The following is a 19,650-nucleotide window of genomic DNA, read 5'->3' as shown; positions in this document are numbered from 1 at the left end:
ACGTGATAAATTATTATAGGACATATTATTGATAAGCTCAAACATTATCAGTTATGCTCTCGGTACTGGAGAAAATATAAAAAATAAATTTTGTATAAAAGTTTTCCTCCACATTTTATCTCCCCAAGTTTGTTGTATAGTTACAGATAACATGTAGAAGCGAGATCTTGTCTCCAAGCATGTCAGCATCCTGGATTCCACATAATGAGTTAACTACAGAGAGAGGTCCGTGGTATCTCAGTGAACTTTGGAGCTGACACACACACACACACACACACACACACACACACACACACACACACACACACACACACTAACACATTCACTCACTAACACACACAGACCACATCTCTCCACACTGTCAGACCTTAGACTGTCATTATTAAGTTTCAGCGGCGCACGGCAGCAATGGAGTCCAGCGGGATCCTGATCAGAGGAGGCAACGTGGTGAACGAGGAGTCCTCCGCCATCTGCGACGTCTACATAGAAAAAGGGAAAATAGTAGAAGTTGGATTAAACCTCCAGATCCCAGCGGGGGTGCGAGTCATCGATGCCACCGATAAACTGGTGATCCCGGGCGGCATCGACACGCACACGCACATGGAGCTGGCTTTCATGGGCACTAAGGCAGTGGATGACTTCTATATTGGGACCAAGGTTTGTTTTAAGCGGGTATGCGTAATATATCTGCTCCCTGGTGCGTTCAAGAGAATCAAGTTACACATATATATATAGAAAAATAGAAAAATAGAAAAAGTTAAACAGCTGGTGGAACCTCAATACCTTCACTAACTTCAAGACTTCTCAGGAGAAAATTGGTCTATATGAAACCCAGAAGATTGATACAATGACAACAGAGGAAACTGGTCTTATCATCTGCATCCTCACCATCATACACTGGCTTGCTTGCTCATCTTTGAATTAAATGTGAGCCAAACCACTTGACTCCTCCCCGTTATGTGATTCTGAATACTTCTCTAAACCTCTCTCCAAGTTCGGGGTCAATACACTTTTATCTAAACATTCTGCTGAATTATCATGCTAAACTCTAAGAACAACGTTTTAAATCTAAATTCAATTCAGTGCATGCTGGGATAACAAGCATAAATCTAATTTGATGTGTATAGTCCATATCACAAATCACACTTTGTCTCATAGGGGTTAACAAGGTTTGACATCCTCTGTCCTGAACCCTCAACAAGAGTAAGAAAAAACTGCCACATGTGAGGATCCCTCTCCCAGCACGGACAGAAGTGCTATAGATCAGTGTGTTACATAATAAATGGCTGGTTAAACTATTACTTTTCTTTACCCACCTGGATGCTCCTGAATCTAGACATAATAATGGCAGGTTACTGCAATATGTCAATTAATGTAGTAAAGTTAAATCCACAGAGTTTAAAACTGTTGTGTTTACCATATGTAGTCAATCTGTTAAGTGCATTTGTTACGCCCCTAAAGTAGGGGAAAAGTGCAGGAATGAAACGGCACGCTGTTCGCTGGCTTCAAGTCCATGGATAATGAACGAGCCTACCCATCTGCTGTCCAAACCCGGAACCCCAGTGTGAAAACAACCCAAAGGCCAAAGCAACAGATCGCAGATGTCACTGACAATTAAATCCCTGTGAACACTTGCAAACAATATTAGACAATAACGCATTCACCACACATTTCTTTGATCTTAATCTATTAATGATTCCATTCTATACGTAAACCTGCAGCTATGTGTTTTTTTATCATCTTTGTGTATAATTGACAGAAGGTGAATGAGGATGGATTGTGTCAACGCTTTAACTGCAGCAGTTAGTCTTTAACTTCTGGGCTAATATTTGTGTTTCACCAGGCTGCTCTTGCAGGAGGGACCACAATGATCGTGGACTTTGTCATCCCCCACAAGGGCAAGTCTCTGCTGGAGGCCTACGACTGCTGGCGGCAGACAGCTGACCCCAAAGTGTGCTGCGACTATTCACTGCATGTCGCTGTCACATGGTGGAGTGAAAAGGTGACTGAGCAAACAGATGTTGATCAAAATCAAATTTCTATTGGCAATGCATTATGTCTGAAATCTGTATCATAAACGGCACCATGCAGACATGATCCTTTTTGTCAAAGGGAGAAATGAGAATCACGTTTAATCAGAGAAATTCTTCCTTGTATTTCTCCGAACTTGTCTCACCCTCAGGTCAAGAAAGAAATGGAGACTCTGGCCAAAGAGAAAGGAGTGAACTCCTTCAAGATGTTTATGGCCTATAAAGACGTTTTCATGCTGGATGACTCCGAGCTTTACGCTGCCTTCTCTCAGTGTAAGGAGATTGGAGCTATAGCTCAGGTTCATGCTGAGAATGGAGATCTGATCGCAGAGGTCAGTATGAGCACATGTGATGTTGTGTTTAGGAAGTGTGAAAGAATAACATTGTTAACAGCACATTTTAAAAACAACATCAGGGATTATTAGTTTAATGAGAAATATGATAGAAACAGTGTTTATTTTTCTCATCGTGGACATTTACACCAAACTGCTTAAAATGTAAGCTTAGAACCCCCCCCCCACAACAAATTGAATACATTACACACACACACACACACACACACACACACACAGTCGTCTCTCCATAGCATGATATTGACTTACATTTTCTGGAGAATTACTCTTACCTGAACCATAGTTAGTACTTCCCTGAACCTAACCTTAAAAAGTGCCTCAAAATGTAATGATTTAAAATATGGGGACATTCTTTTAGTCCCCATTAAGAAGACAAGTACCCATAATGTGACTGTATGAACAGATTTAGGTCCCAATAAAATCAACCGATTTCTTTAACACAGATTTTTTCTCCTCTGTCATTTGCAAAAGCACATGGAAATTGTGTACGTCTGATTAGGTGCCCCATCCTAAATTGTGTGCCTTTCATGCAACAGTATGAGTGTAAAAATGTCTGCCCTGAAAAAGCCTTGTATCTCTCATTGTGTTTTTGTTCTTTTTATTTAAATGTCATGGCAACAAATCACCAGTAGGGAGTAGCAAATGCCAGGAAAGCAACTTGTGGTTCTTACAGTGGGGAACACGTGATACTCCGTGGGAAGTGTGTTTAACCCTAGAACACTAACGTACAATTAGTTACAGCATCCCTAACGTCGGTTACATTTTACCTGATATGATATACCCGATAAAAAATACTTCTCATCAAAATATATTAACGTACAACAATACATGGCAATTTGAAGTACTCTTCTTTTATTTTCCCCGATACAACATCTCATAAAACCCAAAAATGGTATCACGGGGGAACACTATGAAAAGGCTCTAAAATTAGTGAAAAATGTGGGTGTCGTTAAAGATAAAATAATAATAGGGCTGGGAACTTGTTATATTAACTTATATTACAAGTTTACAAATTTTTTGCCCTTTATCACTTACGTCGGGGAAAATCACCCAAACACGTGCCTATTGAAAAAACAGGGATGGGGACAGGGAAACGACCCTATCTGCTATGTCATTAGTGAACAGACTGAAGCTACCCAAGGACCCACGCCACTCAGACACCATCAACACAATGAAAATCCCATGACCACACTCGCTCGGGTAAAAAACACCCGACGTTAGTGTTCTAGGGTTAAGGTTTATTAAGTATGTGTGTGGACTGTTAATCTTTGTAGAAACTTTAAAAAAAAAATGTCACCATAAACACAGTGTATCTGTGGATATATAGTGTTTTAACCACAGCCATTACAAACTCTGTACCTGTCTGTTTCCCCTCTGCTTGGACACAACCTGTTCTGTGCTTTGCTTTCATAACATTTAACCTTTATCCTCCCTTGTCGTCTCCTCTGGGGCCCGACAGGGGGCTAAGAAGATGCTGGCCCTGGGCATTACGGGGCCCGAGGGCCATGAGCTGTGTCGGCCAGAGGAGGTGGAGGCTGAGGCCACCCAGAGAGCTATCACCATAGCTCACGCTGTCAACTGCCCGCTCTATGTGGTCCATGTCATGAGCAAATCTGCTGCCAAGGTGGTGTCTAATGCACGCAGAGATGGTGAGTGGGAGTTTGCTACCACCTGCTGTTACAATCTAGGAGAGCTAGTGTAAGAGACGATAGGTTGGTCTTTGTCAATGTCAACATGTATTTCACAGTTGTTCCTTATTATCTCTGCCAAGGCAGTTATGTTGACGTCTGCGTTTGTTTGTTTATTTGTTTGTCTGTTAGTTAACTGGATAACGCAAAAGCTATAAAACAGATTACCATGACACTTGGTGGAAAGAACCCTTTACAGTTCGGTGTGGATTTGGATTAGGAGGCAGACACGGGAATTTGTTTTAAATCAGTTTCTATAATATTGTGAGATTGTTCAACATTATTTTTGATTTCTCAGAGAATTATTCATGGTTCTTGATGATAGAATCATGCATGTTTATATATTTATGAGTGTGTGCAATTTTGTGCAGATCCAAATAAGACATATGTAGTAAGTTTAAATGTTGTTTCATATTGGGACTGTTGGACCCCTCAGTATGCCACTACAGTTTTTAATGTAATTGCTTTTTTATGGTTACAATGTAGACGTTGTTCCCTCCCACTTTTAATCCTTGTCTATAGTGGAACAGCTTTAAAACATTACTTAGAAAAATTACAACTTGCCCAGGTGTTGTTTTTTATATTTTTATTTTTCTATATCTCTCTTGAGGTCGTGTGGTGTTCGGGGAGCCCATTGCAGCAGGGCTGGGTACAGATGGCACCAACTACTGGCACAAGGAGTGGTCCCATGCTGCTGGCTTCGTCATGGGTCCTCCACTAAGACCTGACCCCAGCACTCCTGGGTACCTCATGGACCTGCTGGCCAAGTAAGTGCAACTGAAAGAGCAGCAGGACGCACATTTGTAGAAAACCATATCAGCAATTCTTACGTAATAGAGTTTTTAACAATATGAAATGCTGAAAATGTGAAAATCAAACTCTAATTCGTCAACAGCAATTCAAGTTTTATGTGTTTGAGCAAGAAGCAGAAAAATATATTTTTGTATATTTGTATATATAATCTGAGATTCAAAAATAACTCTTTTATGCAATTGCCATTTGTTTTTTACACGTTTATTTCTCATCATTCTAGTGATGATCTCAGTGTGACGGGAACAGACAACTGCACCTTCTCCGTGTGCCAGAAGGCCCTGGGAAAAGACGACTTCACCAAGATCCCTAACGGCGTGAACGGCGTGGAGGACAGGATGTCTGTCATCTGGGAGAAAGGAGTGGTACGTCCGAATCATAATCTCTATCTGGACTTTATCAGACACTGCTCTTTACTGGGATATAAGTCTGAGTAGAAGACATCTGAGCTGTAGTTGCCGCTGTGTAGAGCCATTATGGAGCTTCCTGTCATTACAGAGTTTGCAATAATGTAATAATAATTATCTTCTAATAATAAATATTATACTTCTTGTACTCTTTGCACTTTTATCCCTTAATCGCTACGTTTAAACGTTAGAGAACCTTATGCTGCTGTACTAAAAAATCTGTATGTTTACTTCTGCAACAAACTGTCTCTTGTACTGTTTGCACTTTATCCCTTTAATCGCTACGTTTACACGTTTAGAGAACCTTATGCTGCTGTTCTAAAAAAATTCTGTATGTTTACTTAGTATTAGGAAATGTCTTGTGTTATCTGTTGTGCATGTGCACTTTATATGTTTCACTGTGGGAGAGTGGGAAACGTCGTATCGATTCCTTGTATGTTCTGAACATGTAAAGGAATTGACAATAAAGCTACTTTATCTTTATCTTTATCTATTATGTTTTACAATTTGTTTTACAAAGCCCTGTTTTTATGTGTCTTACATCAGCTTGATAATTCTTACTGTGACTCACATACATGGCTGCTTACTCATCATGTATGGGACAACAGTGAGCAGGGGCCATTTTACATTTCTGTGTCATGAATATAAAAATCACAGAGCTGAGTGTCTGACTGAGAATGTATTTACCCTTTTAAAAAACGTTTTTTTGTCAGCTGAAATAAATTAAATAAAACGTGTTTTTTCAGTTTTTCTACAATACAAACAGAAAAGGCAGTAAACTCTAGGAGCTGCAGACTGCATTTTCTTGCCATTGTTGTGAGGACAGTGTTTCAGCCCGGCCACCCCAAGGCCATGGGAAAAGATTAACCACTTGCAACAGAGCTTGCAAATCACAAATTTTTGGCAGAAATGAGTTGCTTGCTGCTCTGTTAAGCGTTTACCCCTCGTCTGCTAATTCTTCACTGTGCTCCCCCCCACCCCCCACCCCATACTCAAACTGGGTGCTTTGTGTATTTCTTTCCCTCAGCACAGTGGCAAAATGGACGAGAATCGATTTGTTGCCGTCACCAGCACCAACGCAGCAAAAATCTTCAACTTCTACCCGCAGAAAGGCCGTATCGCCAAGAACTCAGATGCTGATGTGGTTATATGGGACCCTAAGCTGACAAGGTGAGGACCCTGACTCCAGCCATTCAGCATACTGGGAGTAAGCCTTTAAAATACAGCTGGGGAAAAAAGCAACTAGACACTCTGTGTGTATGTGTGTGTGTTTGTGTGTGTGTGTGTGTGTGTGTGTGTGTGTGTGTGTGTGTACACTTTAATATGTATATGACTGCGATGCACATTGTGAATGCTTATCCGTTCACATTAAGTCTGATGTGTCTACCAGTGCTGTAGATGCAGATGCTGCTGCTGCTGTACTGGGGATACTTGAAAGCATGTCAAGAATTCAGTTAAATAAGACAAGGCTTTTGAGCTCAGCAGTAAATCCTGCAGTCTATACTGGCAGCTAGAAAGAAAAGAAATGCATCTTTCACTTTGCACCACTTCATTACACATACAAACACACACAAACACACTCACACACACACACACACCCATATGCATGTAAGTTGACGTCTGTGCTGTGTCATCTAAAGCTGCAAATGAAAGCCTAACACAGTTTACACGTTCATCCGTCAGTTAAATAAAGACCGGTTATTGTCCATGTTTGATTACGTTGTTTTGGGGGGGAAGGATTTTAAATACACTTACATAGGCTAGGTGCACACAGCATCAGTGGGACAATGCCGATGGCTTATGGTGAGGATCGTAAAGATGACGAATATTTCACGTGGGAGCTAAACCAATTTTCATAGTACTTAACACAGAGTATTACAGCTATTTCAGTAACAGTTCCAGGATATTATATCTGCTCACGTCATTGTTTCTTTGCATTTTCTTATTTTCCTCCTAAAGTCCTCGAGTGGTGGACAGTATGCTGCACTGTGGAGCACATGGGCAGATGCAGGTTCAGGGGACAGTTTGTATTCCAGTAGCTTGCATACTGTAGCACACTCAGACTTATATAACGCAGAATGCTCTGTTCTGTGTGCTGGAGAATCTGGGCTGAGCCCCTCAGGGAAGTCACTAACCGCCGATGTGAATTAGAGAAGAACACAGTACATCATGGTGTAATTTGCTGTAAATGAATTCACTGGTATCACAGGAGAAGCTTGTGTGAGGCCTGAGACGTTGACAGTTCAGACTGTAGATGAGTTTACAGCTTAAAGCTCCTCAAGCTCCTCCCTGGACATCACCTCTGTTTGTGATTGTTTATGTATGTTCCGCCTTTACCACGTGTAAACCACGTGGTACCACGTGTAGTCTGCAGATCTGACAATGCCGTTCAAGCATGAGAGCGTCTCGTGTTTCATTGCTTCAGCCGTGAATTCATCTGTGAAACTGTGCAATTAATTGCCCTCAGTGCAAGTGTCGCCTCATAACATCCGGGACCAAGGGCCACAAACAGTTGCATAACCAGAAACGCAGAGGAAGCTCAGTCAGTTGCCTTGTGTCTCTGTAATTGGGTATACTTGAATCATGAGGACAGATCTCAGTGCAAAGTGTCTGGCTTCACAAATCAACAGGAAATGTGTGTACGTTGAGTCAAATTTATTTCTCTGTTCCCCACTCAAGAAGGATTTATATGTTACATGTTGGGCGGCTGTGGCTGAGGGGTAGAGTGGTCGTCCTCCAACCTGAAGGTCGGCAGCTCGATCCCCAGTCTGACCCATCTGCATGCCGAAGTGTCCTTGGGCAAGATGCTTAACCCGAATGGCCCCCCATAGAATAACTAAGTGCTGCGAATAGATGCACTGTATGAATGTGTGTGTGAATGGGTGAATGTAAAACTGTACTGTAAAGTGCTTTGAGTCATAGAGACTAGAATAGCGCTATATAAATACAAAACCATTTACATTTCATCAAGTTCTGTGTAAAACTTTCAATCCTTTTATTATCAAACATTGTGATAGAATTTTTCTCTAAGATTCCTACATTTACCACAAGTTGTGTTTCAAGCTGCTTTAACAGTGGTTTGCAGTTGTACATGCTTTTATTTGAAACGTTAACACTGAGGCAATGGCACAGAGGGCATTCTCATTATTAGTTTGTTTACAGTTAAAATGATTTCAAAGGACCCATATTGTTTAAAATACATTTTCTGGGCTTTTACTATCCATAATCACATGAAGGGGGTCAGTAGGTACGAAGGTGTGTCACTCCACTGACTTTTTCACTCAGTCCATTCCAAGAAATGTTATTGAAACGTTTCGTTTTGTACTTCCTCCCCCGTATGATGTCATTCGGGATCGCACTCGTTTCTCAGCCCCACCCAGCCGGTACTAGTCCAAGCAGGTTGACTTTCTCCTTTAAAGCTCCATGGCATAGCTTTCTTGTGCATGGGTTTTCCATTCCCCCCTTGACCGAACTATTCCAAAAGATAATCATCTGGAGATACCCTCCTAAGTAATGTTCTCACCAAGTTTGGTAAAAATCTGTCCATGCCCTGTTGAGTCTGGGCAAGTATCATCGTGAGGACACAACATTCAATCATTGTGGACAGCCCAACTAAACCCTCATCCCTAACCTTAACCAAACTAGAATTCACATCTGTCTACCCAACTTAACCAGGAGCTCAGTAATGACGTTCACTGCATGAAAAGCAGAGTTTGTGTCAGTAAATGTCGCAGAACATTTTGGGAGAGTTTTCGGTTAACAGCTGTTCACAGGAATCTGCAGGCAGCACAGAAAGCTGTCAGGAATTGACGCGGGGCTCCAGTTTCTGGCAGTTTAACAAGCCTGGGAATGCGGGGAGGTGACCCCCCTGCTCCTAAGCCTAGGGGAGGCTTTCACATGCAAATGACAATGCTCTGGGCTTTACAAACGCAAATCAGGATGGTTTCCCTCAGTGCAGATAACACCTTTTTCTAAAAGGTATCAACTAAACTATCTGGCGTAAGCACACCAGGCTTAAAATAAATATAAACCCTGAAATTGTAAATTTTTCCCCTTAAGTAAGTAAGTGTGCTATAATGATTTACATTGTATACCATGAGCAAAGGTCAATGCTATGAAAAAGTTAGAAACAGTGCACTTTATTTCAACATTTTATTATAATCCAAAACAATGAGGCTCAGTAAGTCTGTTTCTCTGGATAGGAGTGACAACCCACCTCTTCAATCTGAATTGCCCATGAACACTATCCTAAATCTCAAACACTGTGCGATGACACAGGGTGACCAATAGCAGCAGATCTACCAGCCAATCACGAGTGACTTTTCGTTTCAAGGGTCTGTGGTTTCCTCCAATGATGAATCGAGAGAAGCTCTCACCAGCGGCTTCACTCCGATTCATATGCTAATTAGATCTCACATTCGCTCCGCGACCCCCCGGCGGCTCTCCCCCTTTTTTCCTCCTTTTTTAAAAACTGTACACACCGACACAAACATACACACACTGAGGCAGAGGGGGGGAAACAATGCTCTGCTGCTGACTGTGCCAGCACGCAGGATAATCAGCAGCACTGAAAATGTTGAGGTGTCTTTCATTGACTAAAAGAAGCTTAGTAAGCTTCTTAGAGAAGAGAGTATTACATGAGCAAATGTTGAATAAATAATACACTACGGCGCCTGTTGCTGCACAGTAAGTGAGCCGCACTTGATGTATGGGTACTTCTTGGCCTGATTCAGTCTGTTTCAGATTGAAACACAATTTATTAAGACTTCATTGTGGGCTTGTGTTTTGTGGTATAAAGCATGTTGAGATTACCTCACATATATATCACACTGGCATCATTTGAACAGGAAGATAAGTGTTTGCAAACATGTGGTTGTGCCCTTGTAGGATAATATCAGCCAAGACCCACCACCAGGCCGTGGACTACAACATCTTCGAGGGCATGGAGTGTCACGGTGTCCCCGTCGTCACCATCTCTGGAGGAAAAGTGGTCTATGAGGAGGGGCAGCTGAAGGTGTCACCAGGAGACGGCAGATTCATCCACCGGAAACCCTTCTCCGAGTTTGTTTACAAAAGAATCAAGCAAAGAGAGCAGGTGGGTTCCACACAACACATTTCAGTCCACAGAAATAACACCCCACTTGTTAAAATGTGACCTAGTCTCTTTTCCCATGTGCTCCACTCTACCTGGTGCACAGAATGAGGTTATTTCCCAGTATTTCATAGGCACTAGAAGATTTGTAATATGTTGAAGGGGGGTTGCCGTTCCCTTTAAACCAGAATGATTAAAAAAACTGCCAATTCTGTCATCCCCTCTCCGTCCTCTCCTGGAGAGTGCTGCATGTGCATATTTTTTAAGTTAAAACCAAATGGCATCCACACAAACCCACTGACCATCTGTCATCAGCTTGCTCATGAGCAGCCCTGGGAGAAATCTTACCTGCATCAATGTGCCTGTGGTAGGTGGCCATCCATAAAGTATACAGCTCCGAAACCTAATCTATATTTACTGGGTACTTTAATACTGTACATGGTTATAGTAGAGTAAATGGTCTGTAATCATAAAGCACTTTTCTAGTGTTCTACTACTCAAAGCTCTTTACAGTACAGGTTTTTCTTTCTCCCACACTTCTGTTATCCATGTGGAGCACTTTCCCTGTCACACATCACTCACACACTGCCCGCAGAGCTGTTAGGGGCTATTTGGGATTAGTATCTGGCGCAAGGACACTAAGGCATGCAGAGTGAGGGTGACAGGGATCGAACTGCCGACCTTCTGGTTAGTAGGACAGAAGGAAGATAAGAGGTTAAAATGAAATGCAGGAGAATTAAAATATTTGGGAGGTGCACATTTAAATTTACTTGAGTTGGAATCTGCCTGGACCTGATGAGGAACTCCTCACAAAGGTCACTTAACCTTTCTTTTGTATCTGACCTGCAGGTGGGGAAACCTGCAGCTGTGATCAGGAAACCCTATGAAGGCAAAGTCTTTTCTCTATGAAGAGCTTAACTAGAGAATGAAAGCCGCTGAGCTCCAGCTGTGTGTCTCCAGTACAACCCACAAGCTGTCAAATCCAAAAAAACTGACACCGTCTGTGACAAACTTGTGTGAGTGGTTTGACCATGTGACATGTTTTCAAATAATTCTGCAATTCAGTCATTTCAATCAGTGTGTGCTGCTAAGCTTTGGGGCCTTTTCAGACTACTCAGGTCGATGTACTGTTGGCAGATAATACCTTGTTATATTTACTCAACCCTGTGAGGCTTCCAGGTCATCTCTGCTCAATGCACAGGTTAGCAGAGGCGATTATAAGAGGATTGTTGTCACTTTTTTATTATGCAAATTATTTTATAAATATAATTGTGTAATAAAGAAAAGTTTAATTTCCAATTTGTCTGGTTTTTCTGAAATGTTTTTTTGTTGCCATTGGCGGAAGGACTGATGTTTCTCACCCAAAAGCAGCTCTGATGAAATATTCATTTCAAATGCACTGACATGCGTGGAAGTAGTGAGGTTTGCTTTGTTGACCCAGATTGACTCTTTATTTTCATATTCAGCAGCATCACACATTATCATATGCACTCCGTCCTTGTCCATGTATGGGCTGCACTCGTTCCCTTCCTGGTGAAAAAAGGTCTGCGACTGTCACCGAGCATCATGAGGCAGCTTCCTATTGGGCTGGCGTGCTGGCGTGCTGGCGTGGTATTATGCCACAGGGCCAGCTGAGACATAATGTGAGCTTATCAGGTTGCAACACGGGTCAGTGGCGGCGTGTGAGTCACAGAAGGCCTACTCATCCTTGAGCTGTACCACTTCCTCTCGTCCCTGGCAGTGGAACCGATGGTGTGGGGCTGGCGGTATTGGAATTTACAGTCAAAAATGTTGCCCCACTGGATTTAAACCAGTCAACTATAGGTAATGGTCTCCTTGCCGTTAACCCTAACCCAAGTATTCCTGTACATGGATGTGTCCATTCTCATGTAAATAATATCACTCATATTCTAAACTCATACAGTGTAATTGTAGAAACAAAATAACACCAGGACAAACATACAAAGTCTATGTTCAAATATTCCTTATGCAAGGATAAATCATTTTATAATTATCTTTTTTATAAATTCTTCACAATAATCAACCATGGACGAAGACAAACACCAGACAAAAGAGTCAAAATCAAGCGAGCAAGACTTTTTTCTGCATAATAGTGCATAATTCAAACCAATGGCAATAACCACTGATGGAAAATGAGCAGTGGAAAAGGAAGCAAGAGGAAGTGGAAGCAACAACTAAAATAAGTAACAATGTAAAGAAAAACTTGATGAGTGGACATACTCCTAAAAAACAAACAACTGAAAAGGTCTCAGAGGTAAAAAAAAACAACAAATAGCATAAAGAGACTTACCTGATGTTGTTATTATTGATATACAGTTGATTTAAAAAATATTAATACCATAAATTATTTACCAACCCATAATGAAGCTGTTTTTAAAGAAGGAAAAAATAAACAGTTCAACTTAAAAAACACCCATCACTTCTCTTGCCTGTGCTGTGTGAAAACAATAGCACTTGTCAGGAGGTAATTGGAAAGGGGACATTGTGGTTCACTGCACACAGGGGGACGTCTGTCTGTGGTTATGTAAGCAAATATCGCTCTTCTACTCTCTGAAGGGGAGAAATAACCAAATCCTCACTCTGTATTTTAGGTTATTAGAAGCTGGCCGAAATGAATGGACTAGTTGACAAATTATAAGATAAAAAAAATTGAGATATTTACAATATTTTACATCTTGTTATTTAGTTTGCTGTAATAATGTGACATCTAATGTCAAGGTGTAATATACAAACTGTTGAGGATTATAATCACAGTTTGGGGTATGTCATAGAGTATTGTCTGTTATATAATGGACATACTGTAATATGTATGAAATGTCTCATGTCATGACATTTCTACGTGGCTCTTCACGGTTACAGTTAGTGTCAGTTGTCAGGTTTACCTGTTGTGTAATATACTAAAGAATAATGAAGTTAAAGGGCTGTACACTCAATTACAATATGACTATAACAGTGAATATATTATTTCATATACCTCCCTCTGTAAAGTACATACAAATACAAGTTAATAATATGAGGCAACAAATCAACATTGAACAGTGGATAAGAGAAAACACTGACCTCCTGCTGTTGGTCCACAAAAGGCCAGATTCATTTTTGGACACCATGAATGGAGCCTGTGCCACTTTTCATGTCCATCCACCCAACTTGTAGAGTCATTTTATCAAAAAACTAAATGTCACCCTCATGGTGGTACAGGGAGGAAAAGGCAGACTATCAACGAAGTCATTAGAATTATTTCAGAATAAAATGTGTCCATCCAGTGGCCTTCGGTCCACCTGTCCAAAACAATAACATTTCCATCCCCAGAGCCATGAGCAGGGCTGTAGTATCCTGATGTCCTCAAACAACACTTTGTGGATTCTGTTTGGGTCGAAAGAGCAGCGGGCACCAGAAACGAGGCTGATCACAAAAGAAAAGAAAAATCCAGACTTAAAATACATATTTTCATCCCTTCGGTTTTTAATATTTAGCAATGCAAACCTTAAGAATTAGTGATCTGAGGCTAGAGTTGTTTTTATCCTTCCTCCTTTTCAATCTCTTCCGCAGGATCTTGGCGTGCAGGTACGCCACTCTCTCCTCCGCAGCGGTGGAGAAGAATCGCTCACAGACCATCAGCCTGAGCTGGGTCACTTTGGCAGCCACCATGGCCATAATGAGCAGGACGAGCAGAATGACAGCCAGTGGAAATATGGAGTTATAGAGCAGCAGCTTGGGTTTAGGAAGGCAGTTCTTCTCGAACAAGGTCACAGAGAAGGAAAAGTCTTTTTGATGACTCTCCTCACTAAGGGGTAAACCAATTAAAGTCGCAATCCCCTGAAACAATGAAGAATCAGTAAACCATGGCTTTGTGACTGAAATGATTGTAATAAGTTCTTAAAACAATTTCACAGACATACTTACTTTGATGCTCATCAACAGGGGGACATTGAAGGGTTCCAGCTCCGATAACTTTGTTGTTATAATATCCACAAAGCAGTACAATAAAGCATCCACAGTTATAAATATGACCCAAGTCACAAAATGGAAAACAATTGAAGCACCAAACTTGAGAACAGCTTTCCTCTCCCTGGCGGTGGGACGGGCGGAGAGGATAGCTGTGTACAGCTTCCCCTCCTCTTGTGTGAGGGGGAGGAGGTTGGGCTTTCCTTCGGCCTTCTGCTTCTCGTCAAAACTGACAAATCTGCCGCCGATATACCTGTTTTGATATTTCATGTCAATGCGGTATTTTCTTATGTGCAAGGCTATGAACATCATGAGCAGGAGGAAGCTAATGGCAGGAAACATCCTGTCGGCCACAGAGGACACTGTTTTCACCAGGGACTGTGCAAATTTCACGGTCTCATTCAGCTGCTGCTCCGCTTCACTGAGTTTCTCACGGAATTTTTCTGATTCCAGTCTGGGTGAAACCTTCAGCTTGGAGTCAAAGTTCACCACTCCCAGGTCTGTAATCCCTTTCAGCATGTTTCCTATCCACTTCAACATATTGACATAGTTACTGAAAGGGGCTGTGATGGAAGACTTCTTCGCCTTGAGGTTGCAAATCATGCTCCTGAGGAGGCCTGTGAGGTTTTCCAAGGTGTTGCGGATGTTTTGGAGAACTACCAAACTGGTCCCAGCAGTTAGCAGCAAGCTCCGACTCTTCTTCATGAAAATAGAGATCACAAAGAGAGTCCCTAAGCATCTTATTCTCTTTGATAAGAAGAGAGCGCCGGTAAGCAATGCTCCAAAGCAGCCCGCAATTCCTCCAGCAACTGCTGTGTCATAGTCCAGGGTGTAGAGCAGGTAGAGGAAGAGCAGGGTGCCGAGCAGCAGGCTGGAGGAGCTGCAGGTCAGGAAGAGGATGAGAGTTCTTTGAAAGCTCTCCCTTTTACCAGCTGTGAAAACATCCACGACCAGAAAACCAAAATCTGCAAGACTCTGTTTTATTGTTACCCATGAGAGAAGCATCTTGGATATTAAAGGAGACACTTTGTGATGACCAAACCCTGGACCCTGGAAAACAAAGAAGGGTAGGTTTAAAGAAAGAAAGGGTTCAATGACACAGCGTGTTAAACAACAACATTTCAGTTCCGAAAGCTGTACATTTAAATAAAAGTACGAACCTGTTGTACATCAGGGCATGTAGTCTTGTGAATGTGGTCTGCAAATGCCTTATATACGTCCAAAAGAGGAAAACAAACCACAGTCATTAGTCATTTCGCAGTCATCCCTATTTTCAACCAAATGGAGAAGTACAAAGAGGTAAGTAAGAGGCTGTGTGAGACACTGTGTGATTGTAAGGCTGCTATATGCCGACAAAGCACTCTATGTATACAGCACAAAACAATACAAATTACAGCAAGCATGATAAAATACCTTTTAATAGGACTCAATGTCAATAAACAACAATAAAGAAATACAGGGGGTGCAAAAGAGGTGGAATATTTGTAATCCATAATTTTAATAAGTAATTGAGCTGAGTCACTCTAGTCAAGGTTTACTTGGAAAGACAGCTGCTTTTAAATAATGTAATTTATTACTTTGAAAAGGGGAAATCCTTTTAGAGGTTGATGACAGGGTCTTGACGTCAGCAGCTTTACCATGAAAAGCTACTTTTGAAGTGAGTTGTATTTTCAACTTAAAAATGATTATTCAGTTTGGTCTATGACTTTGGTCCATATCCCAAGAACTATTGGATAGCTTGCCATTACATAAGGTCACTGTAAGGATGATGATATAATCACTTCATTTATACTCCTAAGTTTTCATCTGTAGCACTGTGCTATTAGAACCATGATCACATCAAAGTTTCAGTTTATCAAACTTTTTAGCTCTTGAGAGTGCATAGATTGTGTTCTTACCTGAGAACAACTCCCACATAAAAAATGTTATCTTTATAAAAAACTGCGTAAGTTGGTTTTAAGAAGAGATTTCCTCTTTACAATTGTTTGTGAATGAATGAATTGGAGCTGCTATCATTATTAACATCATAACATCTATAAATATTATATTATATTATAATTTTCATTATAACAACCAGTCAGACTCTCCTCTCTTTCCCATTTTCTCCTTTCACCCCAACCAATCGTGACAGATGGCCATCATCCACGATGAGTCTGGTCCTGTTCGAGGTTTCTTCCAGTTAATTGCTATCATTTGTAAGGTCTGGACTTTCCTATGTATATATATATATATATATTTATTTATATATGTTCACCCTACGATACGCTGGTGTCCTGTCCAAAGTGTGCCTCAGCTATCGCCCATAGTCAGCTGCATGGGTCCTGTCCGCCTCCACCCGCTAATTAGCTACAGGCTAGTGTTGTTTGAACCATAGGTTGTAGTCAAGGTCTAGACTTAGATGTAATAGACTTTCAGCATGACCACGGTTCAACTACGATGCACCCATGTTTTTTTAAGAAAAGATAATGACTTGGTAACTGGTAATGTGGTAACCAGCATATTTGTAGCTTAACACATCCTACGGACTAAAAGTAAAGTCTCCTGGTTCATTGAGTTTTTCTAGTACTAAATATGTCTTCTGATAACCTCCTAACTTGCTCCTTTACCTATTTATTTTCCCTTGAGAGCATATTGTTTTGTGTGTGTTCATCTTATCACCCAACGCTGTCAATCAGTGTAATATCATTTTTTTATTTTTAATTTGAAAAATAACTTACATAAATCTCTGTACTCAACCATACTTAACCAAGACATAGCCTTGGCATTAACACATTGCACCAAAAAAGAAGAAATGAAAAGGCATTCAAAAGGATAAATAACGTATGTCTTTGTCATCACATGAGGCATTCTTCCTGTTCCAAAAGAGTAATCTATTCATGGTAGCTTGTTTATTCAAATTCTGACATCTAAAGGTATGTACAATGGAAATTGAAATGAAAATATATACTGTAGCCTGTTAGAGCAACAAGGTTTTGTTGGACATTAAAACACATCATCGTCATGTGGAAAAGGAATAATGCCTCAGTTCAATTTCATTCAGACATACTGCAACTATAAGATTCGTATACTTCCCAAACATGAGAAGTATTTTAATTACTAAAAATAGTAAATAAAAAATAAACTGGTCTTGGCTTTTAAATAAAACTAACAAAAATATAGTAAATCAATTTCATTTTCATTAAAACAAGAAAAACAAAACATTTTCTGTGGCAATATCCCTTGTTATTTGAACTTATGATTAGCTCTTCTTCACATACAGTGCCTGTAAAATTAAACCACAGCAACACACATCTCTTGCATGTTCGCTGCCTCTTGATTAGGTATAGACCTCCTGCTGTACCAATAGAGAATATTTTTGCATGTTCGTCAACAATACTGAAATAAAATACACTTGCAATCACAACTGTTTCATCAACCTCCATTAAATATAAAATATTTTCCTTGTCACTTTTTTTCTCAAAAACCTGAAAGAAAATATGACCTTGGGGGTGGAATGTTTTTGTTAAAACTTCAATAATTGGCCGTGGAAGACCAAGAACTAATTTGCTGTAGAATTCAATTTAAGGTGAGGGAGAAAAGTAATGAAGTTGACATGCACTGTACAAGAAACTGCAAAAATTCCAAATATCATCTTTATCAAAACATGCTGAGTTACTGTAAGGTGTGCCCAAGCCATGTTGCAGAAAATCCTTTTCAACATGCTTGTTAAACAAATCAAATCCAAAATAAAATACATACTGAAACAATACAGAACTGTAAAATAACCAACAGTCCTAAAATCTGGACAATATCAGGGGACTGAACAATGGTAGCAATGAATAGTACAATGAGAGGTACCCTGGGACAAGGAAGAAAAAGAGAAACATGTACAATTTGCACATTATGTTTATCTTTATAAGGCCTGAGCCTTTTTACAATGAAATAAATAACTTACATTTATTTTCATTATCACTTTTTGTCACATAAACATTTTCTGTTAAATAACTCCAAAAGTTTCCTTTAAGTTTCCCTTATCTGTATGTCTGTAAAACACAGACTCACGAATGGTCTAAAGAATGATAAACAATGTCTTTTTTTTGTCACGATGTTGCATTCACCCCCCTTGAAAACCATGCACTAGTGAAATTTATCTTTAAAAATAATATAAATTGTTGAAAATGGCTGATCTGTTTTATTTATTTTTCATCTTTTTTGCAAGTTGCAGCCTCAAGAAAATAATTTTTCTTTTTTTTTATTCAGCTAAATTTGTGTCCATGCAAATGAACTAAAAAGGGAAAAATATTTTTTCTCACTTAATTTTCATACAATATATCAACAGAGAAAGTTTGATGGTAGATTGTACATCTTTTCATGGGGTTTGGGTTGTTACTGTATATTCTGGAGTGTTGATGGTAGCCACGTTAATATTGCCTCTGATTTACTGTCTTTCTGGTGATTTACCAGTACAGTTTGATTCAGTACATAAACCTTGAGTGTGTCAAGCATTTCTTTCGGGTTTGGGAGTGTGGATATAAGCTGGGACACACCTCACCCAAAGTGATGGTCTCCACAACTCCATCTACACAGCTAGGTCTGTTGGCGTGGCGTGACCAAGCATCTGATTAGAAATACTATTACCCCTTCAGATACAATTACATAGACGTTTAAAGAAAAAAAAAAAAAAGAAAAAAAAAGGAAAGAAATAAAATTCAAAGCACAACTTTTATTTTTCATTCGAAAAGGGCTTCTGTAGAACTCATTTAGTGGTTCCCAGTACTGACCCCCATGGCTTCGAATTGGATGAAAACCTGGAACTGACAGATTCCTCGTGCTAAGGAGTTCATTCCAGCTTCCTCCAAACATTAACAACAACACCTGGCAATCCCGGCCACCAGGCGTTTGCAACACGCTTCGCCAAGTGCACAATGTGCGCAACGCTTTTGCTCAAAACACAGGATCACGTTTGCACCCCTAGAAACAGGCTCAGAAGACACAACATCAAGCATGCAGTGTAACTAGGGGGGCGTGACCTGCAATCGCAACACCGGCTGCTACAACAACGCTATCAGTCCACACGCTGCTATGATCGAGAGAAACTGTCCAGTGAGGATTGGGAAGCTCTTCTTGTCAGTGGGGCCAGAGTAGGGTCCACCAGTGAGGAAGGAGGAAAGAGCTTGAACCAGCCAATCACCATGTTGGACAGGTCCAGCTCATCTAACAGTATCTGAACTGCTCCCATGAATGATTTATGGTCCATACGTCCATAGTCCCCCCATACGATGACCTGCACGAAGAACACAGGGAAAAAAACTCAGCTTTACCCAA

At 40.5% G+C, this 19,650-nt stretch overlaps 3 protein-coding genes across 5 annotated transcripts in view; 1 reads left to right on the top strand and 2 right to left on the bottom strand.

The window, feature by feature from the left end:
• The first annotated feature begins 292 nt into the window (after positions 1-292).
• Positions 293-11,679, top strand: dpys (dihydropyrimidinase). Its single transcript, XM_053432050.1, has 9 exons — positions 293-657; positions 1,844-2,002; positions 2,183-2,362; positions 3,843-4,032; positions 4,682-4,838; positions 5,105-5,246; positions 6,316-6,458; positions 10,176-10,383; positions 11,230-11,679. Exons 1-9 carry the CDS (start codon positions 409-411, stop codon positions 11,287-11,289), a joined length of 1,488 nt encoding a protein of 495 aa, XP_053288025.1. The 5' UTR covers positions 293-408; the 3' UTR covers positions 11,290-11,679.
• A 663-nt stretch (positions 11,680-12,342) lies between these two features.
• Positions 12,343-15,605, bottom strand: LOC128449055 (dendritic cell-specific transmembrane protein). The gene is made up of 4 exons (XM_053432049.1): positions 15,507-15,605; positions 14,305-15,396; positions 13,885-14,217; positions 12,343-13,803 (listed from the first exon to the last, which is right to left on the bottom strand). Exons 1-4 carry the CDS (start codon positions 15,591-15,593, stop codon positions 13,744-13,746), a joined length of 1,572 nt encoding a protein of 523 aa, XP_053288024.1. The 5' UTR covers positions 15,594-15,605; the 3' UTR covers positions 12,343-13,743.
• A 3,392-nt stretch (positions 15,606-18,997) lies between these two features.
• Positions 18,998-19,650, bottom strand: part of rims2a (regulating synaptic membrane exocytosis 2a) — a 129,535-nt gene continuing 128,882 nt past the window's right edge. For all 3 annotated transcript variants that reach the window (XM_053432046.1, XM_053432047.1, XM_053432045.1), the window contains one exon: positions 18,998-19,609. In XM_053432046.1, coding sequence (XP_053288021.1) covers positions 19,406-19,609 — 204 coding nt within the window. In that variant the 3' untranslated portion in view covers positions 18,998-19,405. The remainder of the gene's footprint in view (positions 19,610-19,650) is intronic.

Source organism: Pleuronectes platessa, chromosome 10, assembly GCF_947347685.1.
Source record: "Pleuronectes platessa chromosome 10, fPlePla1.1, whole genome shotgun sequence".
NCBI lineage: Eukaryota > Metazoa > Chordata > Actinopteri > Pleuronectiformes > Pleuronectidae > Pleuronectes > Pleuronectes platessa.
The sequence above is the reverse complement of the archived record's forward strand: the minus strand, read 5'-3'. Positions and strand labels throughout refer to the sequence as shown.

Coding starts and splice junctions, on each gene's coding strand:
- dpys (XM_053432050.1), top strand. CDS start 409: ATGGAGTCCAGCGGGATCCTGATCAGAGGAGGCAACGTGGTGAACGAG. Junction 2,363..3,842: donor ATGGAGATCTGATCGCAGAG/GTCAGTATGAGC, acceptor GGGGCCCGACAG/GGGGCTAAGAAGATGCTGGC. Junction 6,459..10,175: donor TGGGACCCTAAGCTGACAAG/GTGAGGACCCTG, acceptor GTGCCCTTGTAG/GATAATATCAGCCAAGACCC.
- LOC128449055 (XM_053432049.1), bottom strand. CDS start 15,593: ATGACTGTGGTTTGTTTTCCTCTTTTGGACGTATATAAGGCATTTGCA. Junction 14,218..14,304: donor CCCTGTTGATGAGCATCAAA/GTAAGTATGTCT, acceptor TCATTGTTTCAG/GGGATTGCGACTTTAATTGG. Junction 13,804..13,884: donor TCAGATCACTAATTCTTAAG/GTTTGCATTGCT, acceptor TTTTGTGATCAG/CCTCGTTTCTGGTGCCCGCT.